General features: G+C 40.9%; 1 protein-coding gene across 3 annotated transcripts in view; it reads left to right on the top strand.

Annotated features, from left to right (window-relative positions):
- Window positions 1-24,193, top strand: part of TTC39C (tetratricopeptide repeat domain 39C) — a 99,398-nt gene that overhangs the window by 23,068 nt on the left and 52,137 nt on the right. For all 3 annotated transcript variants that reach the window (XM_081563231.1, XM_081563233.1, XM_081563232.1), the window contains exons 2-3: window positions 19,790-19,838; window positions 21,827-21,955. In XM_081563231.1, coding sequence (XP_081419357.1) covers window positions 19,790-19,838; window positions 21,827-21,955 — 178 coding nt within the window. The remainder of the gene's footprint in view (window positions 1-19,789; window positions 19,839-21,826; window positions 21,956-24,193) is intronic.

Raw genomic sequence — 24,193 nt, 5'->3', positions numbered from 1 at the left:
GGCACTCGGGCAGGTGGAGCAGCCTCTGACTCTGGGTATGCTGTATCAGCTCCTCCCTGGTTGCCCAGAGAGCGTGCATGAGAAGTGATGATGGAGGCTGTTGCTAGTGAAGTAGATGGGTGTATGTTCTGTGCCATGGGTTGTTAATCTTGCACTTTGGTGGAGCCTTTGGTGGTTTTTGAGCAGAGGAGTGACGTAAGGCTTTTGTTTCACAAAGCTAATGCTGAGCGCAGTATACATAGTTAACTTGGAGCTAAAGAAGTTACACGGCAGTTGTTACAATATACACCGAGGCTGTGAGGGCACAGGCAATCCATGAGAAAGGTTTAAGGAAGTAGAATCAACAGGACTGTTTGGTTTTCATTTGATTTTTGTTGTTGGAGGAGGAATTTTAGATATTCTAGGTCACTGACTGGATGTTGCTGCCATTCAGAGAGAGACAAGGAATATAGAAAGAGGAACACATTGGAAAGATTAAGTAATGTAACAATTTCTTCAGCCATTTGTCATCAATTGGGAAATATTATAGCAAGTGTTTTAACTGTCTTGGGAAAGAAATGTATGTTGTAGTGAATATCAGAAAAGGAATTGAAGGAGCTAAGTGAGTGTATTAGAGAGGCCTCTTACGGACCTTGATGAATCACTAGTGATTATTTAAAAAGTCAGTTAGGGACTTCCCCTGGTGGTCCAGTGGTTAAGAATCCACCTTGCAATGTAGGCAGCATGAGTTTGATCCCTGGTCAGGGAACTTGGATCCCACCTGCCACAACTGAGACCTGCCCAATGCAGCCAAATAAATAAATTTTAAGAAAATCAGTTATTGCAAGGGATTATATACTGAAAGAATATCTAGTAGACACTGTATTCTGATTTTTGATGTCAAGCTAAGGCCTTGGCTTTTATGAGTTTGCTGACAGATTCTCAATTGGGTACCCTGCGTGAGGCTCACCTATAAAGTATTCCTGTGATTTTGAGCATCAGGGTCTTTAGAGAGGAGCCAGAGGGAGAAGTCATTGGCAGAGCAGTCTGAGGAGCTTTTAATCTAATCCTAAAGGAGCTTTCAGAGTCTTTTCAAAACATATGATTATTTTTCATATGTAACACTTTTTAGAGTCTTGTTTCATCTGTTTACACAGTAAACAATGAATTCCATAATTGCAGTTAATAAAGGCAACAGGCACAAACATGTTTGGGTACAATTACTGCCCTTCTCTCAGTAAACACAGCAAAAGAGCCCACTGGCTGGAGTGTTTGGTAGGTGAAGGGCATCTATTTCTCTCCCTCTAATCTTGTGTAATCTGGAGATTTAGGTGAGTGGAAAGTAGTTGAGTTTTGTGTGCTTGTACATGTATAAACAATTGCAGGCATCAGTTTGAGAGGGCGGTACCATATTTTTCTGGGCTGCAGTCTAAATTTCTGATTATGTTTATAGCAGTTACAAAAAGGAATTGTTGGTTGTAGGACACATTCTACAATGAGAGTTTAAAATGAAGCTCCTATTAGTGGAATTTCTCAATAGATACAGTAGTGAAATGAATGAAATTCAAAAAAAGTGTGGGACCCAAGGGACTGTTACATTTTTAGTGAGAAATGTGTATAATTATTTCCTTTTGAGATTTAGATTTAGATATGTCCTTTCATAATTTATGACTTCTTAGATTCCTGATGCTGTCAGTGAAAATGATCATTGCTTCAAAATGAGCCCACCCACTTTCTAGAAGTGCTAAAGGCACGGCTAATTATAGCTTCTAAAACAACCTGCACACTGAGTCCATTATAACAGAAACTCACTCACTTTCGCTTGATGACAGGATTAGCATTGATTAGCTAGCACAGAGGAGAACACTCACCTCCCCCTGCAGAGAGCGGTGGGCAGAGCACCCAGCCAGTGACTCCGTGGTGGGTTCACAGTGCAGGGGGTGGCCCAGGAGTGCTATTTGCCAGCTCAGAAGAGACCTAGCAAACATGAGATGCAGAAGTTCTCTGATGCATGGTCCAGGGGCAGTATTGGTCTTTGTCATTAAGATCGGAATAGCTAGTAATTGGGAACTATCTTAGTGATCTCGTCCCTCTCATCTGTTTTCCTGGTTTGCTTTAGTCATTTTAACAAAGGGGAGACATCAACGCTCTTAATGATTTGAATGGAGGTATGATATCATTTTTTGTATTATCAAATATTTTAAATGTATAAAAAGTACAGCATATTATAAAAAATAGAGGTGTACCAGAATTAACCCAGATTTAACAGATTTAACATACCCAGAATTAACAGATGTTACCGTTTGCCACTCCAGATATTTTAGAGGAATAAGACATTGCAGTTACAGTTACGATCCCCTTTGTGTGCCAATGCAGTGCCAGTTTCCCTGGTTCCCGGCCCACGATCCTCAGATTGGCATGTCTTTTCCAACCACATTTATACCTTTATTTCTCTCCATAGACAACACATATGTCTGTGTTTTTAAATGTATATAATAAGGATCCTTTGCAGATTATATTTTCCACCTAGTTTTTCATTTTTGAAGTCTACCCATGTTGATACATGTAAGTCAAATGTAATCATTTTAACTGTTCAGCGTAATGTTTATGTAAGTAGAGGATGTACTCGTTCATTACCAGTAACTATTTAGGTGAGTTCTGTTTCCTTCAGACACCTGCTGCTGCTGCTAAGTCGCTTCAGTCGTGTCCGACTCTGTGCGACCCCATAGACGGCAGCCCACCAGGTTCCCCTGTCCCTGGGATTCTCCAGGCAAGAATACTGGAGTGGGTTGCCATTTCCTTCAGACCCCTAGCAGGGCTTAATGAACATCTTTGTACATGACGGACGTGTGAAAAGTGTTATCTGTGTATATGTCTGGACGTGGAATGATTTGTTAGATCCGTGTTAATATATATTGCCAAATCTCTCTCCTGGGCCACACAGATTTTTCTTTAAATGCTTGTCCTCTTATACATATAGATATATATGTATATAATTTTAATTTTAAGATACAGTGCCCCAATGGCATTTAGGGTCGCAGGAATTTTTCAGGGAGCCAGTTGTATGTTGAGCATGCCTGTGCACTGAAACATTGTGGGAACATCTATAAGCAATTGGGAGCAGGGACCATGCTTCTCATAAAAATTCCTGGGTACAGTGCCTGCGGAGTAGTGCATGTTGGTGATAAAATAAATGAAATTATTTGGGGGAAATAGGCATGGTTTCTATCCTCAGGAAATTTTGAATCTAGCTGGGGTTCCACAGCATACATGTATGAAAGACACAAAGCAAACTAACAGTGGTAGAAAGTAAAATTTATAGAAATAGCTTAAATTCAACAGAAGCAGCATAGGTTGAAAAAAGGAAGGGCGTCAAAAACTACTTGGTGATAACCTTTTTTTTCCTTCCTCCTCATCTTAGACCTGAAGGTTTAGAGAAACAAGTTATAGAGCACTTAGTCAACACGCTGGAAAATGAAAGCAGGAAAACCGGAGCTTTCTGAGAATGGACTGGGCCGGAGACACCAGGACCTGTGCTGAGTGGCAGGCCAGGCGCTCCGGACGTGTCCCGGATGCCTGCCAGGCTCTGCTGGGCTGCGGCTGCTTTACACAGGGCCCCAGACTTTGCCACACTGTCCCACACTCAGCGTTTCCATGCACACTCATGCCGTCTCATCAGAGTTCACAGTGATTTCTGACCCTGAGCTGTAATCCCTGGGCCCATAGACATCCCTGAGTAAGCGTATGTGGTGGGGTGCAGGTACCTCCTCGGGACGGGAGGAAAACCTGTGGTGTGTGGCATTAAGGTGATTACAGCAGGCGCAGGATCGAAGCTGTTTTGCACCTGCAGAGTGTTTCAAGGAATTCCTCCCAGGCTCATTTACCTCTCACGTCCAGCATCTCACAAGTCAGGACAGCATGTTAATTTCTTGCCAAAAGTCTCTTTACCCTCCAGCTGTTGGATTCTTCACCCGTTGGGAATGAAACTTCTGTCACGGATGTTGACGGAAAGAATAGTTTTGCATGTGTGTGTATGTGTGCTTCATAACCAAGTTTGCAGGAGCCACGGAGTGCACTGGGAATCCTGGTTTCTTTCTGTGGCCACGCTGTGGGCGCAGGTCACCAAGAGGCGCCCTGCAAAAAGTGGGATCATTTTCAGGGTTGGAGTCGGGTATGAAGAGGAGAGGGGAGAAGATACAGAGGCTGAGAGGAGGAGACCAGCCGTGAGGGGATGGAGGGCTTGCAGGGGTGCGGAGCTGATGAACGAGGCCCAGAGCTGGTGAGGGCCAGACAGCTGGGGGACCGTGGCGGGAGTTTGTTCTTGCTGCATGATGGACAGAGGCTGCTGGTCAGGGGCGGGGGGCACATTAGTGTCCCCAGGGAAGGCTGCTTTTTTGGTGTGGACGGGAGTCTGGGGGCGGCCAGTGTGAGACAGTGAGGCTGAGGTGCAGGCTGGTGTGAAAGGAACAGAGGAGGGGAGGAACAGAAAGACAGGACCCTCAGCTCCCAGAGGCTGGAAAAAAATGAGAAGCTGGCTGTCCCAGTGGAAGGACTGAGAAATACTTTGAGGAATGGTAGCTTAAATTTGGTTTAACAAAGCAGGCCTTAGTAAACACAAGAATTCTTTATTTCTGGGAGAAGATACTAACAGTGTTCAGTTTTTCCTTTCTAAAAGGTTGACGTTAGAATTCAGAGTATTTTAGTTAGCAGGAATCTGCCAGCGTTGTTAACTTCAACCGCTTCGTTGGAGCAGAAATTTTAATAATGCCTCTGAGCTTAGTCGCTCAGTCTTTGTGACCGCATGGACTGGAGCCTGCCAGGCTCCTCTGTCCATGGGGATTCTCCAGGCAAGAACACTGGAGTGGGTTGCCATGCCCTCCTCTAGGGGATCTTCCCAACCTGGGGATCCAACCCAGGTCTCCTGCATTACAGGCACATTGCCTCTAAGACTTTGATATTCAGAATGTGATTGGGCACCATCAGCATCACGGAGGGGATTGTTAAAATGTGAGATCTCAGGCCTCACCCCAGACCACCTGAATGAGAATCTGCATTAAAAGGCAGGATTGGAATGTGAAGTAAAGCTTGAGAAGCAGAGTTTCAACATGCTGTCTTCTTGTGACTTTTAAAACAAATTTTATAACCTAGAACATTTTTATGACATATTAAGTTTATTTACTGAAAGGTTGTAATAAATGCCAAGAATACCATTTATAAAGTGCTTATGTGAGGCTTTATTTGAATCTTTGATAAAACTATTGAAGAAAGAAATCTCACCTACTGTTAATATTTCAAGTCATAGGAGATCATCATAGAATATAATGTTGATAGTGCTTTATTGGAGACCAGACTCACAGGGGAAGAGAAAGGATATGAAAATGGAACACCATTTTATTCATTTAACCATATTTACTTGATACATTGCCTTTTTTTGAGATGTTCATATGATTTTTGTTCTTCAATTTGTCAGTGTGTTATATATCATGCTGATTTGGGGATATCGAAAAATCCTTGCATCCCTGGAATAAATTCCACTTGATTGTGGTGTATGATCCTTTCAATGTTTTGTTAGTTTCAGATTGTTACTGACGAAGATTTTTGCATCTATGTTCATTAGTCATATTGGTCTATAAATTTATTATTTTTGTTTTGTGGTATCTTGTCTGGTTTTGTTATCAGGGTGATAGTGGCCTCTTAGAATGAGTTTGGGAGTGTTACTTCGTTTGCAGTTTTTGGAATAGCTTCAGAAAGATAGGCTTTAACTCTTCTCTAAATGTTTGGTAGAATTCACCTGTGAAGCCATCTGGTCCTAGACTTTTGTTTGTTGAGTGTTTTTAAATCAGTTTCAATTTCAGTGCTTGCGGTTGGTCTGTTCATTTTTTCTATTCTTGGTTCAGTCTTGGGAGATTGTACCTTTCTAAGAATTTGCCCATTTCTTCCAGGTTGTCTGTTTTATTAGCATATAGTTGCTTGTAGTAGTTTCTTATGCCTGTTTGTTTTTATCTGAGGTTTCCCAAATATCAGCACAGCATTTTTAATTTGGCAAAAAAAATGTTTTCATTCTGATATTGAACAGAATTTTTTGCAGACAGATTTACTCTGTTACTTTTTATATGATTTTGTGGTCTGATATAGCCTTTGCTGCTGCTAAGTCGCGTTAGTTGTGTCCGACCCTGTGCGACCCCATAGACAGCAGCCCACCAGGCTCCTCTGTCCCTGGGATTCTCCAGGCAAGAACACTGGAGTGGGTTGCCATTTCCTTCTCCAGTGCATGAGAGTGAAAAGTGAAAGTGAAGTCGCTCAGTTGTGTCCAACTCTTCGCGACCCCATGGACTGTAGCCTACCAGGCTCCTCTGTCCATGGGATTTTCCAGGCAAGAGTACTGGAGTGGGTTGCCATTTCCTTCTCCAAGAGCCTTTACTAGAATAGAAAGCCTTTACTAGAATAGAAGTAAAAATACAGCATTATAGTTTAATAATTTGTGTGAGACTAACAAACCAGTGAATTTGGAAAACAAATACAGGTACTTTCTAAAATGTTATGAAGGTTTGGAGTTTTGATATACTTCGTAAACTGTTAAGACATAGTTGCACAAGTAGTTAAGGGCTTGTGAGAGTGAATTGATTTTATTAAATTTAATTAAGTGCCCAATTCTTACTTCCTTAAACAAATAAGCTCTTTTTACAGGCTGCCCTTATTCATTTATGCAAAGCTGCACACAGCCTGAAGGCAGTCAGGCCAGGATGAGTAGGAAATCTAAGGGCTCTGTCATTTTGATTTGAATTACTTGTTGATTTAAAAAGAATGATGGGATAAACATTTGAATTCCATGTGAAGTTTTGGTTAAAAGAGGTAGTCTTTTTCTATATCTATTCTTCTGGAGCAGCAGTTAGTTTTAGTGTAACTTCATTTGAGTAAATGGGCTTCCCTGGTGGCTCAGAGGTAAAGAATCCACCTGTAATGCAGGAGATGTGGGTTCGATCCTTGGGTTGGGAGGATCCCCTGGAAGAGGGCGTGGCAACCCACCCCAGTATTCTTGCCTGGAGAATCCCATGGACAGAGGAGCCTGGCAGGCTACAGTCCATGGGATCACAAAGAGTCGGACACAACTGAGCATGCACACATTTGAGTAAATATTGCTTTCTTTTTGTGTACTATAATTCTGTTTATTAAAAAACCATCACAGAAATTTAAGATACTGCTTTCTTGGGATGTATCAGTGACTGCTATTTTGAATTTGGTTTTATCTTCAGTGGGCTTTTCAAAGCAGGAAGTTCTTTTGGGGTTCGGGCTGACTGTAAGAATGTAGGTTAAAAAAACAGATTAGTTATTTCCTATTGTAGACTGTACTCTTAGTGAAAACCACAGGTGATTATTTAAATTTCAGATTGTTAAAAATTAAATGCAGTTATAAAATGAACATACCAGTGCATGATTGTGAAGTTCCTAAGATGTTTGCCAACTCAAAAGAAAATTTATAATTACATAATAAAGCAGTTTTACTTTCAGAATCTGCCTTTATAGTATCACCATAAATATTTTTTAGAGTCCTAGAGGTGAATAAGAAATATGCTTGTAAGGTGAGTGAACAAGGAAGGCAAGAAATCACTTTTAAATATGTTATCTATTCTAGAGACTATAGATAGCATCACCCACTCAGTGGACGTGAATTTGAGCAAACTCTGAGAGATAGGGAAGGACAGGGAAGTTTGGCGTGCTGCAGTCTGTGGGGTCACAAAGAGTCTGACATGACTTAGCAACTAAACGACAACAAGAGATGCAAGAATGAATCCTGTTGTCAGGAGTAGCTTCTTAGGTATGAGAAAGATGCTTTTCTTTATGTAGACCAATCCCTTATTTGTTGCCCTTATTCAGTAAATACTTATATGTTACCTTCCCTATGCCAGCCACTGTTTAATGAATTTCTCCACTTAGCAAAATAGGTTGGCAACATGAAAGGAGATATACAATTTCACCCTTGACATAACTCAACATGCAGGTATCACTTTCTCTGCCTTCTTTTAGTTATTCTTTTGCTTGTTTGCACTGCTTCACTTGTTTATTCAGTGGATGACTGGCATTCTAAATGGCAGGCCCCAGGCTGGGCACCATTTAGTGGGAAAAGATGAATAGTATGCTGAAGGGCAAAGGCTAAGGAAGCAGCGATAGCCCAGAGAAGGGCACTAGCCTGACCAGAGGGACCAGGAAGGGTGGCCTGGAGGCAGGACCTTCTGGACCAAGGCCTGGAGGATGAACAGAAGCCAGTGAGGAAAGGGAAGGTCAGGGAACCCTGTGTGCGAGAGCCCAAGGCAACAGAACATGATATTCCCTTCTCATAGTTTTTTATCTTGATTTGGAAATTTTATGGGTTAAAGTGAAAACTGGGCAGGGGAGGCAGGGAATGGAAACATTTAAAAAGTTTCCCTGCTTTTGTCTCAAACACTTTTTATGTAGATGTTTTCCATTCTAAATATCACCACGCTCAGTAGTCTGTCATGTTCATTAGACCTTTTCAGTGAATTAGGGCTTCCCAGGTGGTGCAGTGGTAAATCTGCACACCACTGCAAGAGACATAAGAGACATGGATTCGATCCCTGGGTTGGGAAGATTCCCTGGAGAAGGGAATGGCAACCCATTCCAGTATTCTTCCTGGAGAATTCCATGGGCAGAGGAGTCAGGCGGGCTATAGTCCATGGGGTCGCAAAGAGGCGGACGTGACTAAGCATTCATTACACCAGTGAATTCTAACTCAAGAAGTAATTTGGAAGTTGAAGGATGGGAACCTGGGGCCACACTGTTCTCCCTGGCTCTCCCTTTGCTTTCATGGTCATTCCTCATCTCGCTCCTCACAGGCCTCCCTGGGTGCCGGGTCCACTGGGGATACTGGGGGGGTGGCCCTCAGGTCCCTGGCTGCCAGCTCCCCCACCAGCCAAGCACTGTGTGTCTTGCCTCCTGCTTCACCATTTCTCTTCTGTAATTGGTCCCCAAATCTCCCTTCAACCCCCAGTCTAAGACATGTACCCCTGAATCGACTAGCTCTTCTTCGCAGGGTACCAGAGATGAGCCTAAAAAGCGAAGTCCTGTTTTTTGCCACGTAATTGTAGAACCAGTCTGTATTTTAAATTACTATAGTGGCCGTGAGGGGTGTCTTTCCATATACACTGGGATGCATTCTTCATGTAGGAACATCCTAGAAATACAACCATTGGGGCAGCTGTTCCTTGGAGGTCTTCCCGGGACAGTTATCCGTAGGAGGTCAGGTTCCAGGTCCCAGTTATTTTCTCAGTGCTGTGTAGCGTGGCTCATTTGTTCTGTCTACCTGTAGATAATTACTTCAAACTGTAGGGAGAGACAGACTGTCTGTCTGCTTCTGCCTCTATGTGGAGAGGAGCCCCAGGGTCTTAGCCTGCCCCCAAAAGTCCTCCCATGCCCTACTGCAAGCTGATGGCCTCACTTCACTCTCACTCCAGTGAGAGTCTTTCATGGTTTCTTGGCACCAGGCAGTGAATTGCAAGGTCATTTTCTGATAAGATGCAAGGCCACATCACAAGCAGCCGGTGTAACAAAAGTAATCAGTCAGCCACCCTAGTGGCTGTGAGTGCAAACGTTGCTGAACACACTGCTTCCTGGGAACTGGTGGCCTTCCTGGACCTGAACGGGGAGCCCCTGGGGCCAGCTGAGGGGGCACTGAAGACTCCCAAATCCCTAAGAAGAGTGGGCAGACAATAAACACAAGTCCGAACAGAAGATCAGACCTGATCCAAATGTTCATAAATCAAAAGTCATCAGCTAAATGACTGATTGTGAGGATCCTTGTTTTTAGAGACAGGCTATCCTTTAGCTAAAAAGTTGCCCAAGGATCACACTATGAATTATATCTGAAAAAGATACAATTGTATACTATTGTATTTCCTTTCTATGAAATCCCTCACTGCTGTCTTCTGATCAAGGAAACAAGCGAGTTTATTTTTTTTTAGAGCAGAGTTTTTATGGGCTCAAGTTGATGACAGTCTCATTTCTGGGAATTTGTTAGAACCTGTGGAGGAAGGCCCATCCAGATGAAGTGGCATGAAGCGTGGACCTCGTAGGAGATGGTGGTGGGTTTATTAGGTAGGAATGGATTGGGGCTAGGTTCTGTCCTGTAAGCTCAACACACGGCACTTGGCAAAGATGGGCTTCCAACCTTGGGGAGCTTTCACTTATTCAAACAAATGAGTGACTAATGAGATAAGTATAAAATTGTAAACACTCTGCAGAGACTTAAAATGCAGAGATGCAATTAGTCTTATTAATATATCCTCTTAAGAAATACTAGAGAAAGTGACAATCAGAGTTGGCAAGTAGCCTCTGTTAGATTTCATCAAATTCAAGGATGCCTCATTCATCCATGAAAAGGATGATGACAAAGGATGACTTTGAGTAAAATTAACCATCCACTCGCTTTCTGTCACCATTTGTTCTTGGAATATTTCTAGCAGCCAAACTGGACTGTGTGGGCTCCATGAAGAGACATGAGCCTTCGTGTTTATCTTTGTGTCTCTAGTGCAAAGTGCAATATACTGTATACCTGGTATTAAGAAATATAGTTTGTATGGAAGAATGGCCCAAAGTTTACTAGTGTTTTTCCTCTAACACTGTGTATAAAAGAGGTCATTGTTCATTTAGTTTTAAATTACAGAATGTTATGACCTGTGTATATGATTTTAAAATTAAACAGCTGTTTGTTTTTTTAAGTTAATGTATAGTTTTCACCTAAATAACTTTGTTGATGAAAGTGAAGAGCAGCCTGGAAAACCCTCCATTGTTTCTTTGACTCTGGTAAATTGTTGGACCTGATTTCTTTTCTTAAAAAATTTATTTTATTTTTGACTGCACTTGGGCTTTCTCTAGTTGTGGTGTGCAGGGGGCTTCACTTCATTCTGGTGTGCAGGCTTTTCATTGCAGGGGCTTCTGTTGTTGGCGGAGCACGGGCTCTAGGGCCTGTGAGCTTCAGTAGTTGTGGCGCGCACACAGGCTCAGATGCCCCAGGGCATGTGGGATCTTCCTGGACCAGGGATCGAACCATGTCTCCTGCATTGGCAGGTGGATTTTTAACCACTAGGGAAGTCCTGGGCCTGATTTCTTGATCACTCTGCTTATCATTTGGCTTGGATAAGCTTGACACTTCAGTCCTTCACTGTGCAGGCTCAGAGGTGGTTGCGTGGGAAGCTGCTTTAAAATTGGAAATTTATCAGGGGGAATTAGAAGAAGGGGAGCAGTGGGGTCCGTGGACCGGCTTCCTAATTCTCAGATCTGTCGGGGGGATGATACTTAGTGAATGGGATAGATCCACTGGGATGCCTATGAAGGTGATTTCTTTCATAGGTGTACTCAAAGTCAGAGAACTTGAAACACAGGGCAATGAAAATTGAGCCAATCACTCAGGGGCCCACAAGTACAAATTAAGTGAGGTCTGCATTCAGGTTGTTGGCATCCCCTGAAATCGAAACGTTTCAAGACTTAATCCAGTTAATACGGACTTAAGTGTGCTTTAGATTTTAACTCAGCTTTCATTAAACTCCTTCCTATTGAGCTTTTTACTGATTATTTTCCTTACAAGTTGTAGGGAGGAGTTATCTTGATGCAAGATTTCAGTATTAAAAATGAAAAAAAAAACGAGATAATTCATTCAAATGGCGAAAAAAAAAAATTGTGTTTCTATTTGATATCTTTGTTGTTGTTCAGTTGCTAAGTTGTGACCGACTCTTTGCCACCCCACGGACTGCAGCTCTCCAGGCTTCCCTGTCCTCCACTATCTCCCAGAGTTTGCTCAAACTCATGTCCACTGAGTCGGTGATGCCATCCAACCATCTCATTCTCTGCCGCCCCCTTCTCCTCCTGCCTGCAATCTTTCCCAGCATCGGGGTCTTTTCCAGTGAGTCGGCTCTTCACATCAGGTGGCCAAAATGTTGGAGCTTCAGCTTCAACATCCGTCCTTCCGATGAATTTTCAGGGTTGATTTCCTTTAGGATTGACTGATATGATCTCCTTGCAGTCCAAGGGACTCTCAAGAGTTTTCTCTAGTACCACAGTTCAAAAGCATCAATTCTTCAGTCTCCTTTCTTTCTTTTGAAAGGGATGCATTTAAGATCTTACACTGGTTAAGTAGCTAATATGAAAAGCAATATTCAAGTCATTTGCATTTATTTTTGGAAAACAATCCAACTGTTTGGGGAGTCCCCTCATATAAGGGTCTCTCTTTCCTTTGCGGGAGGGTGGTGCATTTCTCTGTCAGCCTTGTGTTAATGGCGTGCTGGGCTACAGCTGGGGCACAGCTAGTCACTAAGTGAATAACTCACTCCCATGTAAGCAGGTTTGGGCTGTTTTGCTGTTGAATTGCCCCGTTATTCTGTTTGGTTGACTGGATGATATATATATATATATATATATATATATATATATATATATTCTGTTGAGAAATTGTATCAACGCAACAACTGAAACACAGGGAGTACTTAGAACAAATAAATTGACTTAAATGATGCACTTTTCTCTTTAAAAGGTGTCTAAGTGTAGGGAGAAAGTCTACAGTGACATTACTGAGGCACACATGGTGATCAGAGCATCTTCAGTCGTGACTGTTCCCCCATATACACACGTTAATCGCGTACAGAATCCCCTTTCATCTTATTGCCCCTCCCCCACAACCAATACTCTTATTTTTTTTTTCTTCAGTGTTTATACATACTGGAACATAATGTACACACAACTTTTGTTGTCATGTTAAATTCCGTCAGGCATTTTTCTAGATGATAATATTCCATCTGGTTATTTCATGACTCATCTTTTCTCTTGTAGACTTCTTTCCATTTTCAGAAAATTTTTAGTTGTGGTAAAATATACATAAGATAAAGTTTACCATCTTAACCATTGTGAGGAGTACAGTTAAGTGTGTTTAAGTACATTCACGGTGTGCAGCCCATCTCTAGAACTCTTTTCCTCTTGCAAAAGTGAAACTTCATATCCCTTAAACAGCCACAGCTCATTCTCTCCGACCCCCAGGCCTTAGCAACCACCCTTCTACTTCCTGTCTCTCAATTTGACTGCTCTGGGTATCTCGTGTGAAATCAAACAGTACTTTTCATAACTGGTTTATTTCGATTAGCATAGTGTCCTGAAGGTTCATCCATATTGCAGCATGTGTCAGAATTTACTTCTTTTTAAGGTCAAATAATATTTCATTGTTTATATACACCACGTTTTGTTCATCTGTTCATCCATCAATGGACACTTAGGTTGCTTCCACCTTTGGTTATCAGTGAATAATGCTTCTAGAATATGGGTATACAAAAATCTGTTTGAGTTCCTGGTTTCAGTTCTTTTGAGTACATACCCATATGTGAAATTGTTGGGTCATATGGTAATTCTGTTTTGATTTTTTTTGTGTGTGTGTAGCCGTGATTTTAGCAGAAGGCAGTGGCACCCCGCTCCAGTACTCTTGCCTGGAAAATCCCATGGACGGAGGAGCCTGGTGGGCTGCAGTTCATGGGGTCGCTAAGAGTCGGACACGACTGAGTGACTTCACTTTCACTTTTCCCTTTCATGCACTGGAGAAGGAAATGGCAACCCACTCCAGTGTTCTTGCCTGGCGAATCCCAGGGACGGCGGAGCCTGGTGGGCTGCCGTCTATGGGGTCGCACAGAGTCGGACACGACTGAAGCGACTTAGCAGCAGCAGCAGCCGTGATACTGATTTCTATAGTGGCTGCATCATTTTACATTGCCGCTCACAGTGCACAGTGGTTCTCATTTCTCCATATCCTTGTGAACACTTGTATCAGTATATTTTCTGCTATTTTGATAGTGTCCATTTTAATGGGCGTGATGTGGTATCTCGTTGTGGCTTTGATTGGCATTTCCCTAATGATTAGTGATGTTGAGCATCTTTTCATGTGCTTATTAGTCACTTGTATATCATTTTTGGAGAAATATCTATTGATGTCCTTTACTCCTTAATCAGGTTGTTTGCTATTTTTGTTGAGTTGTAGAAGTTCTTTATTTAGTCTAGACATTAACCCTTTGTCAGGTGTGATTTGCAAATATTTTCTGCCATTCCATAGGTTACCTTTTCACTTTGTTGATTGTGTCTCTTGGCACAGAAATCATTGCCAAATCCAGTGTCATGAAGCTTTTTCTCCATATAGACAGTTCTTTTTTTTCCACCCAAGTTTTTCTTATTCTGGATAATGTTGCAGTGAATGACTTCGTGGACTTAGCTTTTTTCCTTCTGTTGGCATTATTTTACTTTACTTGTAGAAGGACAAGTGAAATGCTGAATCAGTTTCGTCTCTAAAGCCTGTGTTTGGAAATACTGGTCAGAGCAGAGGCTATCACTGGTCCTGTTAGCAAACATTGTGTCTCTGAAGGATGGTTTGAGGCTTCTAGAGAAGCACTTAATGATGCCTTGATAGGTGATTGTTTGACCCCTATGATCCTCTGGGACTGTGATTTTGAAAACAGCATGGGTCACAGAAAAGGCACAGGCCTTTTAAGAGCAGTCGGGGTAGGGGGTTGAGTTTAGATGACTATTTCTTCAGTCTTCAGGTTTGAGGGTGACTGCCATGGGCTGATTAAGTTCAGATGGCTCCAGATTTCCTCGGTGATACACAAAGGACGGTCTCCCCACTCATTTGAAGGGGAGAAAAGTCATTTTGGAGAATTCTAAGAACGTAACATTATATGAATATAGGACATTTTTAGAAATATCAGTCTTAACTCTAGCCATTTGCCACTATGTTTAGGAGATAAAATTACATTTGAAAAAGCATATGCGGTTAGTTATAATTATTTAATGGAAGGATATTCCTTTGAGAATCAAATATATATTACCTCCCACTGTATTTTAAGAAACAATCTTTATCAATCCAATTTTTAATCTGTTGGAGAAACTTTGTTGTTTTTAAATTTCCATGGCAATGTTCATAAATTTAGAAACAGAATATCCACTGCATCTTTGTGTTTTTAACAGTTTTCTCACCTTTGGGAGAGGCTTCAGACAGAAAATTTTAAGTCATTTTATTACTGATGGTTCATATTCAAAAAGCAAACTATGGCAGTGATTATTAGAATCCTTCTCATCAAAGAATTCCAAAAGACATCACCTTTGGGGGGTGTTTTTATGCTTTTTTAACTTTTTATTTTGAAAAATAGCCTATAGCTTCCAAAGTATATAAAATAGTTTAATCAATTCCCATGTTCCAATCAGGCAGCATTAATCATTATCAAGTCATGGGAAATCGTATTTTATGTATACTTCTGCTGACTTTTAATTCTACCTCAAATTATTTTTGAAACAAATCTCAGTTGTCATTTCATCTGTAAATGCTTTCATATACATCTCTTAAAAAGTCCTTAAAATGTAGGAGTAATACCATTTTCATACCTAAAAAAATTAATACTTAGTCACTAATAGCATCAAATACATGTCAGTGATCATTTATCTGATTTATTTTTTGAATTTTCTCTTTTTCAAAAGGAAAAACTTTCCATATAGTAAAGCATATATAAATATCACAGTGTTAACTACTTACATCCAGATAAAAGATATTTCTAACATCGCAGCATCCTTCCTTGGGCTCTTTCTCACTCAGTGCTCCCTCAAAGGTACCACTGTTGTGAAGTCTGTCATCATTAGTGGTCAGAATAGTGATCTTGAACTTCATGTAAGTGGAATCATTCAGTATATATTCCTGTATGTCTGACTTCCTTCACTCTACATCTGTGAGGTTAATTCATGTTTTTGCCTTTAGCAGTAGTTTGTTTTCACAGCTGTGAACTATTTCGTCCACTGCTGCGATTATTTGATCCATTCTACTATTCATGGGCATTTGAATTATTTCCAGTTTGAGGCTACTAAGAGTAATACTATTAAAAAACCATACATGTCTTTTGGGGGCATAATAATGCAATTCTGTTGTACGTGTATACTTAGGAGTGAACTTACTTAGTCATAGATAGGTCTGTAATTAGTAGATCAGAAATGTGGATGGGGTTTTAGTAGAGTAGGCATATCGCTTTAGTAAATACTGCTAGGCAGTGTTTTAGAGTCCAGATACTCCACATCCTCAGTAACACATGATATTATTACCAGTCCTTGTAAGTGTGGCCAGTCTGATGAGCATATAGTGGTATCTCATTTTGGTTTTAGTTTGTATTTCTCTGATAATGAATGCTTTTCAACACTTTTTGATACACTTATTAACTTCTGGATATCCTCTCTTGTGAAGTGCCTGTCCAGGACTTTTGCTCCCCCCTTTTTTTCTTACTGGGTTGCCAGTCTTTTTTTCTTTTTAAACTGGTTCATGGATATTCTTTATGTGGTCTCAAGATGAGCTGTTTGTTGAATATGTATATTTGCCTTTTTCAGTCTCCTGTAAGTGACCAGAAATTCTTAATTTTAATTCAGTTCTGTTACTGGGTAATGTAAATCTACAGCTTTGTTGGTCTTTCAAATTTGATTTGGCCATTCTAAGTATTTTACTTTTCCATGTATATTTTTAGTTTAGTTATGGAGCACTTTTTATCTCCATGTAGATTCTAGAATCAACTTTTCAACACACCCTCCCCTGGGATTTTGCTTGAGATTGTATTGGAGCCACAGTTCAGTTTAAGAGAAGGTACTATCTCAGCAGTGATGAGTCTTCCAATCAGTAAGGATTGGATGTCTCTTTATTACATTAGTATTTCACAGCTAGGGTTGATTTTGTCCTGATATTACATTTGGCAATCTAGAGACATTTTGGTTGTCACAACCTTTGGGGGCGGTGTGTGTGTGGGGAGTCCGTGGCTTGTACTCCTGTCATCTTGTAGGTAGAGGACAGAGATGCTGCTCAGCGTTCTACAATGCATAGTACAGCACCTCCCCAACAAAATTATCTGGCCCCAAATGTTAAGAGTGCCACTGTTGCAAAATGTTGACTTAGATTTTTCATTTTCCTTATTGTTTTCAGTTTTTGGCATAGCAGTGTTGCACTTCTTGGGTAGAGTTATCTTTAACTATTAATATTCTGGTGCTATTGTGAATGATAATTTTTTAGGTTTCGCTTTGTAATTGTTGCTAGTGTTTGTGTGGATATAGATGAAAAAGATGCTGTTTCTATCCCTAGGTCAGGAAGATTTCTTGGAGTAGAAAATGGCAACCCATTCCAGTATTCTTGCCTGGAAAATTCCATGGACAGAAGAGCCTGGTGGGCTACAGTCCATGGGGTTGCAAAGAGTTGGACATGACTAAGCACACACACGTATTTGTATTTGTTGTTTTATTATGTCTCTTATGTCCCAGTTGTTTTATATGTAATTTACAAGCTCCCTTGCAGTTTTCTCCTCCTTACACTTTTTTATTGTTGTTGTAGAAACTAGCATCTTTCCTTCTTTGCCACCAGCATCGGTGTTGAAGTGATGATCCTTGCACTCTTTGAGAACATTTCCAAATCTCCAAGTTGAATCAGTTTTATGTAGAAACACATATGGGGGCCAAGACTGATTTAGAGGAGCTCAGTTAATACATGATCACCTGGGTCATGTTGAGTTAAAGAAAATCAGGTGAATGAAACAAGGGACTCTTGTTAGATGAAGTGCTTACAGCACCAGGCTAAGGGCAGCAGGAGGATTCCTGCTTCTCCATCAGTTCATTATCAAGTGGCTAATGCATCTCAGTGCCCTGGGGTTTATGGAGACAGTACCTCAAGGAGGGAAAAATGTTTCTTTTGGGCTGATTTGTCACTTAAATGAGAAGAGGGTATGTGAAGTACTAAGGGCTTGGCTAGGGCACCATGAATCATTAATAGCCTTGGCTCCCAGAAACCTAATTTTAGTCCAGAACAAGAACCAAATGTAGCAATGCTAGGCTCTTGATTAGCTGCTTTTGTTTCTCTCATGGACAGTGGCTGATGTGTAAGCAGGGAGCAGGCAAGGATGGGGGAAGCCGGGCTGCTCAGCTCTTGATTGAAGTGTGTTTGTTTCTGAAAGGCGGAGCTCTTGCATTCCATCACTGATTTGTCTCTGTTGGTTGCCCGCTGTGTGTAAGGCATGATGATGAGAGGGACAAGGCAGAAAATAGCATTCTGGAGAGGACCCTGATTACACAATCCAGATTATAATACTGCGAGATGGGAGTCTTTCATGACAGGTTAGGGGAGAGCCGTCGAATGGAAAACTGACCTCTGACCTGGCTGGTGCAGAGCTGGGAGGACGGGGAGCCTGCCCTGCATGCTCAGGAGGTGTGTTAGAGCTGGTTCATGGCTGTGAGCACTGGTGTGGGATTTGTCACCCGTCACTAGACCTTCCTAATTCTTGTAGATCTAAGTACCTGTGATGCAGGGGTGGATAGGCTATTCTTCACCGTAGAGTTGGAGTAGCTACCAAGTTGATAGAGGATTAACATTTCAAATAAGAGTTGCTGATCCCCACCCCTGCCCTCAATAGACACCCCCAGTCCAAGAGGAAAATGGATGTGCTTGCCATTTGACCCAACAATGCTGCCTCTAGCAGTTTATTCCAAGAGTACATCTAGACTCTCTGCAAAGATACATGTACAAGGATGTTCCTCTGAGCACTGGGTATATATGTGTATGTACACATACATATATCCATCTAAATGGGCACACTTTTCCTCCCATACATACCCTCAAACACACACATGGTTACATAGGACATACACTAAATTTCCAACAGGGGATTGACTAAATACATTGTTCATGCCTTTGTTTATAATAAGCATGTATTATTTATATAATAACAAAAGCAGGACCATTATTTTTAAGAAGGCTGTTACAATTTGCTTTCCCTTATAGCGCCGTTTACAGAGATTTGGATTTTTGTACTAATTGTGAATTTGAAGCCGAACGTTTATCCTTATATTCTTTAAATTGGATTGGTACTAGTTTGATTTGGCTTCATATTTTTGGCTTACGTATAAAATCGGATAATGACTGTGTATTACAGCAGGGTGATGACTGGCTCCATGGAGGCATTCTGAAAGTTCTTTGGATGGGATAAGTGACTTTGGCTTAAGTGATAAAACCTTTTGATCTACTCTGAAAATAATATTTTATGTATGCTAAGTTTTGAGCATGTTTTGCATTTTAAAAGCAAATATTAATGTCAAATGATATCATTTGTATGTGGAATCTAAAAAAGCAATACAAATGAGCTTATTTACAAAACGGAAATAGACTCACAGACGTAGGAAACAAATTTATGGTTACCAAAGAGGAAAATGAAGGGGGAGGGAGGATAAATTAGGAATTTGGGATTAACATACACACTGCTATGTATAAAATAGATAAACAAGGACCTACCGTATAGCACAGGGAACTATATTCAATGCCTTGTGATAACTTACAGTGGAAAAGAATCTGAAAAATATCTGTAGAACTGAATCACTTTGCTCTATGCCTGAAACATTGTAAATCAACTGTACTTCAGTTTTTAAAATTTATAGAAATTTTTTTAAAAAATGAATGTTAATAATCTTCTTTTGGCCACATTTTCCCAGTTGTCAGATTGATTTACTAAAGCAACACCTATTATAATATGACCTTCTTGTTCTCCTTGCTTTGAAGAGTCAGGTGAGGGGGAGGTTCTGTCCTGACAGATCTGTGAACTTCCTTGCCTTTTTTACTTTATTCTTGGGGTAATTAAATCTGCTTGAAGACCTTAACAACTTACATTAAATAATTATTAGGAGTCTGCAGTAATCCTGGTATATCAAATGTTTTTAAGATAAATGTTTACAAGAAAGTAATTTTAATTTTACTTTGTTTTCTTAACAGAAATCATAGCCCGTTAATGAGTTTTGGAGCCAGCTTTGTCAGTTTTTTGGTAAGTTGATGTGGGAAGGAAGCAAACACATAATGTCTGTCTTTTAATGGTTACTGGCTGTATAGATACAGTCTTGCGGAAAATCTTTTGCAGTTTAAAACTGGAATATAACTTTTGCCTATACACCAACACTTATGAGATATCCTTCCTTAATTTAAAAAATTAAATGCTTATATCTTCTAGAGTATTATATTTTTTCCAAGCAAAATCCTTTCTAAAATAAAAATGTAATTGAAAGATCAGAGGGCTTCCTGGTGGCTTATTTGGTAAAGAATCCGCCTGCAATGCAGGAGACCGGGGTTCAATCCCTGAGTTGGGAAGATCCCCTGGAGAAGGGAACGGCTACCTACTCCAGTATTCTAGCCTGGAAAATCCCATGGATGGAGGAGCCTGGAAGGCTACATACAGTCCATGGGATCTCAAAGAGTTGGACCCGACTGAGACACTTGCACTTTCCAAAAATTAGAAATGCATTAGAGTTGAAAATAGTCAGACTTTGGATAATAAAAGTTTGCTTTAAAACTATTGAATAAATGTGGACTGGAAGACAAGCTAATTTAGCAGACTTAGTTTCTCAGTTACTACTGTGTTTTTGAATGTTAGTATTTAGGAATTGAGGGAATAGGTTGCAGTTAGGTTTTAAAGTAAATTGGGCAACGCAGAAAATTGAATGCTTTTATTTTTCAGAAAACTTATCGTACAAACTACTTTCAAATATAATTTAAAGTATCATGTAATTATATAACTTCAAAAAAAAAAAAAAAAAAAAAGTCCTGAGTAGAGACTGAGAGAAGTAAAGTGGAGAAAGCATTTAGATTCCAGACAGAAAAAGCTCACCAAATGGGCGTGTTGTATGCAGCCTTGCAGCACCAGTGACAGGCACCAGACCAGCTTCTGGTGACATGGGTTTTCATTCAGGCTCCTTTATTCTTGTTACCAGGTAATACAACAGATCTTTTTAACAATTCTTAAGGCCTACTGTTTGCAACATAGTTCCAGATCTTAAGGAAAGTGGTAGGGGGTGGGGGTCATAAATGGTACCCACCCATGTAGCAAGGAAGGATGCTAGGGAGACACGGCAGAAGGCTTGGCTGGGTGGGAGGAGTTGGTTGGGGGAGGGAGCCTGTAGCAGGGTTGATATTTGGTTGGAAAGTGTAGGAGGGAGGCTTGGGCAGAGGTGGCTAGTATCTGGCTGGAATGGAAAAGTAGTCTAGAGTCATACAGAGAAGGCCTAGGATACCAGAGTGGGCAGGTTGGATTTTTGGGGGTGGAGAGCTAGTCACAGTAAATTCATCAAGTCCTTCCAAGAACCTGGTGTCCTGTCTCTGCCCCTGTAACCCGTTCGTCTAAGAAACATCAATTCTTCTGGGGGAAAGTAGCAGGTTTTCAGCAAAGAAGGGATCGTTTCTATCCCAGTGTGGCCTGAAAAAGTCTGCCAGGTTTGAGTGCTTGGAAACAAGCTGTCAGTGGGAATTTTTCACTGGGAACAATAAGAAATGAGTTCTTTATGAATGAATCCATTGGAATTGCTGTCCTTGAAAAGACCGATAGTTTTCAAAGAGTACCTGCTGGCTGATGTTTCATTGGCATTTTGTGCTGTGCTTGATGGACTCAGGGATCCCATGCATGAGTAGAAAGTCTCTATTCTAGAAACTGAATTAAGTGGGCCAATCAGAAATTGTATACAGTAATTTTTTTATTACTGTGTTTAATAACAAAAACTTTTGTAGAACAGTAATTGCAAGGACATGTGTTAACCATGTATTTTTTCATGCTGGTGTAATGGAGATATGTTCTTGTTTCATACTGAGATTACGTTTTTTTCAATGAATAGTGTATGTGGTAGCATTCTGATTCTTTTACTAGGAATAAATCATTTAGATGGCTTTCCCCCCCTTCCCCCTAGTTTGGAATTGTATTGTAAAATTGGCCTAAATTTTCAGACACTTAGGATTCATTCATTCTTTCCTTATTTCTTTCTTTGGAAGAATGCCATGATGACATTTGAGGAAGAAAAAATGCAGTTGGCATGTGACGACTTAAAAACTACAGAAAAGCTGTGTGAAAGTGAAGAGGCTGGAGTAATTGAAACAATCAAGAATAAAATTAAGAAGAATGTAAGTACTGTGTCTTTAGGTTATGAACTATGTACCTCTTACTTAGAACATTCTTCGTTTACTTGGATTTTGGTGTTTAGAACATGACTGAAGCACTGAGTGAGTGTTACAGCTTTTAATTATGTAAAACATATTTCTTTTTTTTAATGTGGACCATTTAAAAAGTCTTCATTGAATCTGCCACAACATTGCCTCTGCTTTATGCTTTGGTTTCTTGGCCCCAAGGCATGTGGGATCCTAGCTCTCCAACCAGGGATCGAACCTACAGCCCCTGCATTGGAAGGAGAAATCCCAACCAATGGACCACCAAGGAAGTTCCTAAAGCATGTTTCTTAAAGCAGTTCAGTTCAGTCACTCAGTCGTGTCCGACTCTTTGCGACCCCATGAATTGCAGCACGCCAGGCCTCCCTGTCCATCACCAACTCCCGTTGTTTACCCAAACCCATGTCCATTGAGTCAGTGATGCCATCCGACCATCTCGTCCTCTGTTGTCCCCTGCTCCTCCTGCCCCCAATCCTTCCCAGCATTAGGGTCTTTTCCAATGAGTCAACTCTTCGCATGAGGTGGCCAAAGTATTGGAGTCTCAGCTTCAACATCAGTCTTTCCAATGAATATTCAGGACTGATCTCCTTTAGGATGGACTGGTTGGATCTCCTCACAGTCCAAGGGACTCTGAAGAGTCTTTTCCAACACCACAGTTCAAAAGCATCAATTCTGCAGCGCTCAGCTTTCTTCACCGTCCAACTCTCACATTCACACATGACCACTGGAAAAACCATAGCCTTGACTAGAAGGACTTTTGTTGGCAAAGTAATGTCTCTGCTTTTAAATATGCTATCTAGGTTGGCCATAACCTTCCTTCCAAGGAGTAAGCGTCGTTTAATTTCATGGCTGCACTCACCATCAACAGTGATTTTGGAGCCCAAAAAATAAAGTCTGACACTGTTTCCACTGTTTCCCCATCTATTTCCCATGAAGTGATGGGACCAGATGCCATGATCTTAGTTTTCTGAACGTTGAGCTTTAAGCCAACTTTTTCACTCTCCTCTTTCACTTTCATCAAGAGGCTCTTTAGTTCTTCCTCACTTTCTGCCATAAGGGTGGTGTCATCTGCATATCTGAGGTTATTGGTATTTCTCCTGGCAATCTTGATTCCAGCTTGTGCTTCTTCCAGCCCAGTGTTTCTCATGATGTACTCTGCATATAAGTTAAATAAGCAGGGCGACAATATACAGCCTTGACGTACTCCTTTTCCTATTTGGAACCAGTCTGTTGTTCCATGTCCAGTTCTAACTGTGGCTTCCTGACCTGCATACAGGTTTCTCAAGAGACAGGTCAGATGGTCTGGTATTCCCATCTCTTTCAGAATTTTCCACAGTTTCTTGTGATCCACACAGTCAAAGGCTTTGGCATAGTCAATAAAGCAGAAATAGATGTTTTTCTGGAACTCTCTTGCTTTTTCGATGATCCAGCAGATGTTGGCAATTTGATCTCTGGTTCCTCTGCCTTTTCTAAAACCAGCTTGAACATCTGGAAGTTCACGGTTCACATATTGCTGAAGCCTGGCTTGGAGAATTTTGACCATTACTTTACTAGCGTGTGAGATGAGTGCAATTGTGCGGTAGTTTGAGCATTCTTTGGTATTTTCTTTCTTTGGGATTGGAACGAAAACTGACCTTTTCCAGTCCTGTGGCCACTGCTAAGTTTTCCAGATTTGCTGGCATATCGAGTGCAGCACTTTCACAGCATCATCTTTGAGGATTTGAAATAGCTCAACTAGAATTCCATCACCTCCACTAGCTTTGTTCGTAGTGATGCTTTCTAAGACCCACTTGACTTCACATTCCAGGATGTCTGGCTCTAGGTGAGTGATCACACCATCGTGATTATCTGGGTCATGAAGATCTTTTTTGTACAGTTCTTCTGTGTATTCTTGCCACCTCTTCTTAATATCTTCTGCTTCTGTTAGGTCCATACCATTTCTGTCCTTTATCAAGCCCATGTTTGCACGAAATGTTCCCTTGTTATCTCTAATTTTCTTGAAGAGATCTCTAGTCTTTCCCAATCTGTTGTTTTCCTCTATTTCTTTGCATTGATTGCTGAGGAAGGCTTTCTTATCTCTCCTTGCTATTCTTTGGAACTCTGCGTTCAGATGGGACTATCTTTCCTTTTTCTCCTTTGCTTTTCGCTTCTCTTCTTTTCTCAGCTATTTGTAAGGCCTCCCCAGACAGCCATTTT

This window comes from Giraffa tippelskirchi, chromosome 14 (assembly GCF_054371585.1).
Source record: "Giraffa tippelskirchi isolate mGirTip1 chromosome 14, T2T-mGirTip1v1.2.pri, whole genome shotgun sequence".
NCBI lineage: Eukaryota > Metazoa > Chordata > Mammalia > Artiodactyla > Giraffidae > Giraffa > Giraffa tippelskirchi.
The sequence above is the reverse complement of the archived record's forward strand: the minus strand, read 5'-3'. Positions and strand labels throughout refer to the sequence as shown.